This window comes from Megalops cyprinoides, chromosome 5 (assembly GCF_013368585.1).
Source record: "Megalops cyprinoides isolate fMegCyp1 chromosome 5, fMegCyp1.pri, whole genome shotgun sequence".
Classification (NCBI taxonomy): domain Eukaryota; kingdom Metazoa; phylum Chordata; class Actinopteri; order Elopiformes; family Megalopidae; genus Megalops; species Megalops cyprinoides.
In genome coordinates, this window is record NC_050587.1 from 17,459,103 (window position 1) to 17,470,051 (window position 10,949).

The 10,949-nt window shown below is 39.8% G+C and overlaps 1 protein-coding gene across 1 annotated transcript in view; it reads left to right on the plus strand.

Annotated features, from left to right (window-relative positions):
- Positions 1-1,909, plus strand: part of LOC118777986 (atrial natriuretic peptide receptor 2) — a 69,813-nt gene extending 67,904 nt beyond the window's left edge. The window contains exons 21-22 of the mRNA XM_036529268.1: positions 854-945; positions 1,413-1,909. Of these exons, the coding sequence (XP_036385161.1) occupies positions 854-945; positions 1,413-1,475 (155 nt within the window). The 3' untranslated portion in view covers positions 1,476-1,909. The remainder of the gene's footprint in view (positions 1-853; positions 946-1,412) is intronic.
- Positions 1,910-10,949: the final 9,040 nt, after the last annotated feature.

Here is a 10,949-nt window from a genome sequence, read left to right on the forward strand (position 1 = left end):
TGCAAGAGACCTCTGCCCCAAATCATTCCTGCTAATTTTTCAAAGTATGTCCGTGTGACACCAAAAGCTCAACATGGCTAAATGATGAGATACGGTTACAGCTTTGCCATCGTTAGGATTTAATTCAGCAAAGTGAACTCTCAGACATGTTGAAACTCATATGTGAGACAGCTGATCACAACAAGATCAAAGGTTCTTCATAAAACCAAGATGTCCCTTTCTCGATGCATTAACTAGAAATGCCATACACCTTTTGTCCACCATTTTAAGTAGCAATCAGAACTGCTTATCATGCACAGGAAAAAAAAGCAGGTTGCAGAGTCTTCTTAGTGATAAACTTGTCTCCGGCAAGACTTAGCACTCTAGATTCCTTCCTGCTCTGGCTGTTTAGACCTCTGATGATGAGCAGCCTTAATGAATATTCATGAGCTAACAGGCATGGGATGCATTTTCTTTCTGAATGATTGGCTGTTACAGTGATTCTACACACATACACAATAGTTACAATTAGAACCAGGTTCTAGAAACGGTCAATGAGTATTTTTTCAGCACTTGCCTTCACCAGAACTCTTTAGGGTAAGTAAAGCCTGTGTAAACAGTCTTACATCGCTGCTGACACCCCGACTGCTGTATGTTATGCCTCGGAATGTAGAATGAGAGGTCATTCATGATCAGTGAGCCACGTGAATGTTTGGAGTCATACAATAAACACTGAATCGAAGTGCCAAGTCAGTGTGGTGCACAATGGGGTCACCCTTTGAAATAGTGTGGAGGTTGACCCATGTTTTATTCATGCTTCATTCAGCACACTGCACTTACGTTGATTGTCTCTTCCATATTGATGCTTCCACAGCCTTGAAGATACATGTTTCATCAGCCACAAAAGAAGTGCTGGATGAGTTTGGTTATTTTGATCTCCAACTACGAGGAGATGTAGAAATGAAGGTGAGGACAAAGATGAAACTGTTGTACAGCACAGGAAAGGTTTGAGTTTATTGTTGCCACATTACTTATAAAACCAGGAGGCTTTTGGGAGATGCTTAGCTGTGTTTTTAAAGGGGCAATCAATGGTAATATTGTCTAATGGCGTCATTTTAAAATGATACAGTAAATCACTTGAAATTCTGGTGTTAGTGACGAAATGCTTCAGAATTTACTTGATAAATTTTGTTGTTTGCATGCATCATAGAATGACCAAATTTAATTGTTTTATTTTTAATCAGAATAATAAAATAAAAGCAGCAGAACATATATGGCATTTAAGGGTCAATGTACTTTTTTTCCCTTACATACATCAAACTTCATTGTGACCTTTTAAGGAAGAGAAGCTTTCAAGTATTTACTGTTGATTACTCTGGTGGATCAATAAACCCAGTGCTTCTTGATGTATTTATTGATTACTGTTTTTGCAGGGCAAAGGCAAAATGCGGACATATTGGCTTCTGGGCGAAAAGACAGATGTCTATGTAATCTGAGCATCCCGGTGATGATATGTGCCCATGGTTGAAGAAACCACCGAGGCCACAGCGGCACAATTCATTGTTTTATTTGTTCTAAAATAAGTCCTGAAGGTGTTCCCTTCTCACCAGAACAACGAGATATTTCCTAAATGATACCTTCGAAGAAAGAGAGGTCATTTCAGGTATGTTTTATACCTGCTGAACTGCAAAAATGTAAAGAAGTTTTTATGAAGAACTTTCTGTCTTGGAAGTGACTTTTCAATGATAAATTCTTATTTTTTGTGCTTTCTATATTAAGATTTGTATAATGTGTTTGGAATCAATGATGTATGAATAATATTTCCAATGCAGCGTATGTAAAGGAAGGAGGCACAATGTAATGAAAGTTATCTGTGGGACCCGTGATTGGGGCTCATTGCAGGTACCGAGGTCAATGTGAAGTCCCATGCTGGCATAATACAGGATCATATATGTATATATGTATATCCAAGATATTGCTAAATATTTTCTTCAATAAATTGAATAAAATGCAAACATGCATGTTGGTTATTTTTGTTATATATGGTTATTTTTAGTTTGTTATATCTGTTATCTGTTTGTCTCTAGAGGTTTTGTCACTGCCCATAGGTCTCGTTGCTGAGGCCTTATTCTTTGTGCACTGCATTAAGGTTTTTTGATGCGTACAAATGTATTTTATAGAAAACATTCCAAATTATGTCTGAGTAATGTATAGCAGTTTTGAGGAAGATAAATCAACAGTAATTCTGTTAAGGGCAAAACAGGGGTGATAAAGTAGGTTGATGTTATAACTATTTAATTATCTGCTGTAGCGGGTGATGCTATATCTGGGCCACATTCCCTTGGCCATTGTTCCATAAATAGCTCTCTTTTAGCAATTCTGCTGAGGGAAGGGTTTTTTTCATGCAGTATTTTTTATAAAATTTCCATCAAAATATGTTTCAGATGTTATTGAGTGTTACTTAATCACACATACTTTTGGTAAAAGATGTCTTTTGTCTGTGTCTTCATGTGTTAAAGGGTTAAATTTACGAATATGCATTTCATCATGTGTAAGGCTGAGAATGAATCAGTTAAAAAAAATCAAAACTTCAGTCATCCAGAAAATGAGTCTGTATATTAATTGCTGATAATTATAAATGTATGTATATTTAACAGTTTTGTTTTTTGACTACTAGTGCATCCAGTGGCTGTTGCAAGCTCAATGACAGAAAAATTGTCGAGGAGCCAAATAACCAGAGCAGCACCATTTCCAGGGCATGGGCCTGAACCACAGATCTACATCACTGTGGAGCCACTATGTGATTACATGATGAATGCATAACCAGCAAATAATAATAGTAGCGCAACAGCTTTCCAGTTGTAATACTATGTCCTATTCGTCGATAATACTGAAGATGATCTGAAACATTACCAATAACCCTTATACAGTTAGTAAATGTTATAGAAGGAAATGTTATAAATAGTAAACACAACACATAGCCCTAAGAGGTTTAACAGATAGATAGATAGATAGACAATAAAGGAGAGAAATATCCATGTGCAGTACACCAACATTAACATGGGTGCTACTGACGTACTGTACAGCAGGTATGGTCAATGAACTGTAAAACGTGTGACAAATGTGAAGCACCAACTACAAGAAATGAAGGCTCCAATGCCAGTGTTGCTGACTCAATAGTGCATAATTACCATAATGCTAATGGTCATTCGGCTTGCATTAGCGAATTTTGAATGAAAGCCCACATGTAGATCTTCTCATCTCTGTTGGAAAGCAGGTGCCCCTCTGCCTGACACTTAATTACCATCGCCCACCTCCTCTGGTTTGTGCTGCCATGGCAATTAGTCGGGGGAAAAATTCACCGCGGTATCATCCGGCACGGCGGCATGTTCTGCAGCGCGGCTGAATCCTGCTCTCTCCTCCCGCGTAACGGCTGCACTTTCACCAGCTCCCTGCGAACATTCTGGAAGGTTACCTGCGCTGGCCCGTCAGCCCCTCCGTCCTCCGTGAATGGAAGTGCGACAGACCTGCGAGACATCAGCTGCACCGGGCACGCCCCTATCTCCGCCATCAAATTCCATTTCAGAGGTGACTGACTGCTGACCTTTCCTCCCCCCCTCACCCGTCCCCGCCCCCCCCCGGCTCTGGCTTTGGCTCTGACGCCCAGTTGTGCTGTCTGCTTCGCTTGGCTTCGCATTACGGAGGTTCACTGGGCCGTCCAGCCATGGCGTTCGTTGCTGCGTGCCACCCGCGGCTATCGCTCATCTGCAGCTTGCAGTGGTGCCTCTTATTTAGTTTAGAGCTGAAGCTCAGACATGCAGGCTGCAATTTAATTAGTAAACAACCATTTATGTGTTTGTTAACAGTAGTATCATTCCTCTGAATGATACTACTGTTTTTTGTTCACAGGTTTGCATATGTACAGAGTCCACTGTATATATTATTATCTGGATATATTATATTTGTATCTCCTTGATAACCCATTCCACAGCTCTCTCTTGCAGGCTGCTTTATAATCTCTGCTCCATGGTACCTGGCCTACTGTGGCTTCAGATAAGGCATCACTGCAGAGCCTCCCCTTTGACCCAAACCTCCAGACAGCCTCCTGCACCGGGCTGGGATAGTTATGAGGCGCCGGGCCCTCGGCCGATCCCGTCTTGAGGGTCATGTGGGTGCTGGCCATGTCAGCGCCATCAGTCCGTTACTCGTGTCACTGTGTGAACGCAGTTCCATCACAAACCTCTGGGACAAAATGTGTGGGGTCTCGAGTAATGGAGATTTCAGCCAGCTGGAATCAACCGGCATTACCGCACCTTTGGACCTTTCAGAGGGAGGAGGGGTGATTAATCAAGTGACACTTTGGCAGAATTAGGAAGCCCAGGACTGCGGGGTTGAGAGGGACCCAGCCTCATTAGCCTATCCACTGTAATTCAGCAGGTTAAAAGGGGTGACTGCTTCAGCGGCGGTATGGCGATAATGCTCAAACACCTTGGAAGAACGTGAATGGCATTATTACAATAGATTAAACTGGTTTGATTAAATAAATGTATCAAAAGTGAATTGACATACACATTCAATTAGTAGTAAGAAAACAGGTCAATCAATGCCTCATACTGGTTTGCAGAGTATGTTTCACCTCATGTTCAAATGTGTAAACAGTGAAACTTCCCTTTGTATTCTGAAAGAACATAGTTTTTTTTTCTAGAAGTGCATTTCAATTGAAATGCATAAAAATGTAAACAGCAATTCAATGAAAGCCAAGGCTACCAAGAAGTTCACATATGCAATAGTTGCCACTCCCACATAGTTGATGTTTATTTTGACACATTAATTAATGCAAATATTTCCATTGGGTCAGAAAGAGGCAAATCAGAAAGGTCTGAGCTTGATTTATTTTTAAGTCATAAATTGTTTCCACCTCTCTTCCCATGAGCTGCATTAATTTAGTCTAAAAATTACCTGTTGCCATAGCTACCCTGTACTATTCCCATCTGAAAGTGACAAAAGGAATGCTGTCTAGAATTATTCTCTGATTGACAGAACAAGCATCTGAATCTATGCTGCATTTTCTCTGGTAGAGAAAAGCGGCACATCAATAGATCTCACATGTACAGCATTGAGCTGCTGTGCTCTTTCTTTGTAGGTTAAATTTAAAGGCTTTCAGGGGCTTGGAACTCAAATCTTTTGTTGTTATTTTGTCCAAGGACAAAAGCAGAGCACATCCTTGCCTGATGAATGAAATAATAAAATCTGATGTTTTGTTATTATAGCAAAGTCTGGCATATTCAGGGGCAGTAAGAAAAGCTGGCAAAGGTTGTTATGGGATAAGAGCTATGTATGCAAAATAGAAGAGGAAAAATGTAAAAAATGTATGACCCATTTTAGCAGTAAAATATGAAATTTTACACAGCAGTTACAACCTTTCCATACACAAATTTTCTAATCCCAGGAATCATTTGCTGAATATTCGTGACAGTTATGAACTCAGTGACTTTCTCCTTTGGGCTTGCCATGTCCCTTAATTAACTGACCAGATGTGCTTTCCTCCCCTTATTTTAATAAAAGTAAATCAAATGTCAGACTGGCAGTTTGATGTTTTTTTCTGTTGCTCTCCTTGTGGGAAAGGTGAAGGGTGTGAATGTGTGTCAGAGAAATTTGAATGATGTACTAACAGGTTTGCATAGCTGAAGCAGAGGAAATTGATTATATTATGGTTTGGGGGCTTTTACATCTGTCCAAAAGCTTTTTTGACAGACAGCTGTAAGCATGTACCTCAGACATTCAAGGACACTAGCACACAACACTAATTTAAGCCTGACCTGACAACCAGCATGTCAAGCGACAATTAAATGTCTGTCTTTCAAAGGAGTGACACTTCCTGGTACCTTTCATAAATATAAATGCAAAGGCAGGAAAAACAACAGCTGGGCTGACCAAAACAGACCCTAAACAAAATACTGCTGTGTTCTAAACACGCCAGAAGTAACTGACTACGTGACAACCGCTTTTTTTTCCTTTTTCTTTGATCCACTTGTTTAATGCTCATTACAGATTTCCTTGACAATAACCTTACTACAGTCACATGATAGAACCCAAGTTAACATACTTACTGAAGTGTCCTCAGATAGGGCACCAGTTATGCAATATTCCCTTGTGAATATTGCTATCCCCTGAGAGACACCTTTCATTTAGCAAGGACAGTTAAAAATTCTAAAACCACTCAAATTTAATAATGTGAGATCTTTGATGTCTGTTAGAGCCCCTTTTGTTAATACAAACTACAGACAAGACAATGGCGTAATTGATAAAGCTAATTTATTCATTACAATTTGAAAGAGCATTGAAGAATCTACAGAATTCAGATTGGGCCTGTCACAACAGAGAGAAGCACGAAAGGAAGATTGGTTGTCTGTCATTAGAAAACAGGTTTCTATTGTGGACAGCATGCGTCACAGATCCAAGGAAAGAAATGCAGTGTCCAGGTCCAGCTCTGGAGGTCCACTTCTTCTGACTTTCTTGCCATGTGCAATTAACATTGATGTGGGGAAATACTGAAGAGATCTGGATGTCTTTGCATTCAATCTTTAAAGGCTGCCTTTCTGTACAGCCTCTAACTTTGCATTGGGTCATTTTTGTCTCCACCGGTGCCTCAGTTGTCAGCAAGGGATTCACTGTCCAGAGCCGTTTGTGAATTCGGAACAGAGTGTGCCTGTAATCGGGAAGTGCTTTACCTTCCAGAGTTGGCAGTGAATTCAGGATGTGGGGTGCATTTGTTTCCACATAGTGTCCCCCGTTTCAGAACATGGGAGGGTCCTGGTTTCAAGGATGACTGAGGCGAAACGTGGGTGCACCAGTTTAAGGGCGGTGCCTCTCTCTAAGAGCTAGGAGGATCCCCTTTCAGAGCAGAGTTCCGTTGTTCCTGCTGCACCTATACAGTGCAATGTCAATGGCTAGGTAATCCACATGGGAACACCATTCCATCACTGGGGGAAAGCTTGCACTTCCAACTGCCACACCGTCTGATTGGACAGTGGAGCCTCAGCGAATGTTTTATGACAGAGGACATGAGAATTTTCACTAATCTCTGGGTGACCTTTACTGGAGTTCCCCTTTGAAGTACCAGGCACAGCAGATTCCTAAAGTACTGCACAAGGATGGCTGGGCACCAGGATGTCTGTGTTTCCTTAAATTAAGCCCAGTGTAAACACACGTGTTGTTTTTTTTGGCCTGATAAGGGTCATGCAGAGCACAATCCTCTTCCTTACCAGACGGCATGTGTTTGTGTATCTTACATGTAGAACAGACCTGTTTTAGCAAAGATGGCACACCTGCCTATTGACCACTACCTTGACAAAAATGTCCCAGCCAGCCATATTCTGTGTGATTAGATAACTACCCCATGTCAATTTCTAATGCAAAAGGAAGCGAGATATTGCACCTAAGTGGTAGAAGAATTCAGGTGCTGTATAAAAAAAGAACACTCCATACTTGCACATATCATCTAGTCTGCCCACTAGTGCTGTGAAGAGGCATGTTGTTTTATCACTATAAACAGCTTGTGAAAGCCCCAGGCATTGATGAACATGTTTTCTTCCCCCCTATGCTGGGCTGGAAATTACAGTTGCTGGTAGAAAAAGTCTCAGCTTTGATGCGTTTTTGCATTTGTGTGGGTAGCTTGGCTTTGAATATGGGGAAGGAGCAATCCATTGCACAGATAAGTGTGATCTTGGCAAAGTGTTAATCACTGGAAGAGCCTTCAAAGAAGAATGAACCACCCAAACAAGCCAAGCCTTGGCTCTTAACACACAACAATATCAACAAAAGTAATGACTGTTTGATATTTTCTGCACATTTCATACATGTAGATCAGCACCTGGCAGCTTTGCCAGTGTGATAAATTGATGCAGATTTATTATTTCCTAGGGGTAGCTACTAAACCCCACAAATTTATAATGAAAAACCAAATATGATTTGGCAGAGCTGCCTTTCAACAACAACAACAATAATAATAATACTAATACTACTACTACTACTACTAATAATAATAATAACAATAATAATAATAATAATTCTATCTGTCTGGTTAAGAGTTGCAACCCTCAGTCTAAGTCAAATGCTTAAGGTCACACGGTCACATGAGCTAAGTTGGCTGAAAAATGTGTCCAATTTCAGAAACATAAACAAAAAACAGTGCATTCAGCTCGCCACCGAAATACATCATTCTTGTCATGTTGCAGCACGATGAGCATAAACATAGTAAACCCACCCACGTCTGCATAAAAATAGTCACCTTTGTTCATTCTGGGAAGGAGAAACTGTTTTCTTTTCTCAAAAAAAAAAGAGAAGGAAAAAACATTTGCATGTACTGAACCCACACATTCTGACACAAGTCATATTAGTATTCAGTGGATTTGTCTTTCGGAATGAACGTCTGTCACAGAGTGCCTGCTTCACCATGACCGGGAAGCGTCTGCTAAATCGATGGCATTTGAATGGCGGCACGCAGGAAGCCGTAGCTCTGGAAACCAGCGCTGCCAGGGCTGCGCTAGCTGGGAATGAGATGGGTGAGAGAGAGTCAGCCATCGCAGTGCTGAGACACATTTTAAAAGCTCGGCTATGGAGTACAGAATGCGTGTCGCTGCGGTCCAGTGATTCGCACACTGTGGCACAGTCTGGGGGTGACTCCAGAGACACAGCTCTCAATCACACTGGCATACTGGATGAAAGCACTCGCAAAAGACATGCCGCATAAATCATAGGCATGTTTATCTGCAGAACAGAGATTATGATTGGCTGTTTTACTTAGCCCAGCTAAGTATTTTTACTGAATATACTCTGGTGGGGTGGGGGTACATTTTTTATTTCCTTCTTTCAGCAATGGTTGCGGCAAATAATTCTCAAAGGTCAGGCTGCTGTACGATCATTGGTCTGAGTGAGCAAAGAGATGATCTTGGACCAACTGTCATATTTCTGCAATGGTTTCTCAAGGATTTTTCAAATAACCCCGAGATAATAGAAGAAGTTGGTAAATCGTATTCTTAAAAAAAAACAAAATGCCAATGATTTGTATGTGCACCATGATGTAACACTTTCAGTTGATAAAACCTTGTAAAACATTGGATAGTTATTCTTTGTCTTGATTTTGTATATTTGTGGTGATTGCTCAAGCAAGTACTTTCGGTGTCAGCAAGAATGCAGCTGCCTGAAAATTCTGACAGACCTGCCAAAATTTCCTTTTTTATTAAACATATGTCTTCTGTTTTTTTGCCTTTTACCAAGAATCCATTAATCTAAATTATCTTTCCCCAGGAAAGCATAAGGGGAGGATTAGTAAAAATGATACTCAGTCTTTGCTGTAATTACAAAAAGTTCTCAAATTAACTATTAATTGAACACAACCATGTTTGCATGCCAGACATTGGACATAAACTAATGTACTATCAACAATTTCCAAAAAAACGTTTCAAGAATGATCACAGTTTACAGCACATAGTTGCTTTCATTTAGATGGTGACTTTAATGACTGCGGAATGGCTATTTCTGCCACAAGCTCCTGAGAACAATTTTCAATGCTACAATGAACCAGTTTGCCTGGAAACATAATTCGGCTGTCAACAGAAAAAGTAACAAATTACAATCTGATGCAGTCATTCACTTTCTGCCCTATTAAGGCAGGACTAAAATAACAAACAACCTAACATTTATATCCTTCAATAATTGCTCTCTCTTGTGCAACTGATTAAATACCACATCTTAGTTTTTTGAGTGAATGCCTTTTTTAATTTTACTTGAAAAGAAAGACTTTATTTTAAGGATATTCTTTTTATAGTGTTCCTGATTAGAACTGTAATGTAGTTGTCTTGTCATTTAATAAACACTTGGGGATTTTTGCAATTTCTGGCACATTATTTCACACATTACATTTGCTTAGCAAGATGCTCTTGTCCTGAACAGCTTATCTAGTTTCCAAATCAGACAGTCTTTCTTTTTGTACACTGTTTGGCCACAATATTACAGTATGACAACTAGATATGAACTCCGAACTTCAGGTATAATTTACATGGATGAGGTGCTGATTGTGAATGACCGAACAGGTGTTTCAATCCTGGAAATAAAATAAAATAAAATAAAAAGACCATAAACTTCAGTATAGTTCTTCTCTTAGCTACTCCACAGTACTGGCATTCAGTATTAGTCATGTATATTCTTTAGAAATGGAACAACCCTACTGTCTCACTAGGAAGCCCTATGATCCAGTAAACATTTAGCCTATACAAGTGATCCTGGAAAAAGCATGCAATAGCCTACACAAGGTATAATAGATACTGAAATGATCATCCTAAAGCTGCTTATATCAGCTTCAGTCTTATGTAACACAGAATGCTGCTATGAACCTTATGTTCTGTGCATTCCACTGAACACATTACCCCAGTGTTGCTATGCAACTCCTCAAAGCCCTAGAACTCAGAATGTCTAAGTTGGAGGCTCCTCTGTTAAATTGCAGTGCCCCCTTTCCTCTGCCTTTCACCTGACTATGGGGATTACAAAACTGAGCTGTGTACACTAAATCTTTTTATTATTGCTTTTTAAAACATCGACCTCTGTAGTGTTATTTTTTCAATACATTATTTTGGATACCACAGAATAGTTGAAAGTCAAACAATAACACACTTAGAAAGTAATATGTTATTATTCACACTTTCTCATCTCATGTAGGCCTACCCAAAAGAGAATTAAAGCAGTGCCTTGACCACCATCACTTGTACTGTTACACTCCAATTACTGTACAATATATCAGCTTCCAGAAAAATCCAGCTAATATTTTTTCTAACATTGCTTATATGTCCACAAGTGTAAAAACATTTTCTGCATGGCATTTTGTCTCCATCATCTCCATCCATTCACCAATATAATGCTTGTGTGAGATCCTTACAGTATACCTTTCATGTATGGTATTCAATTGATAACAT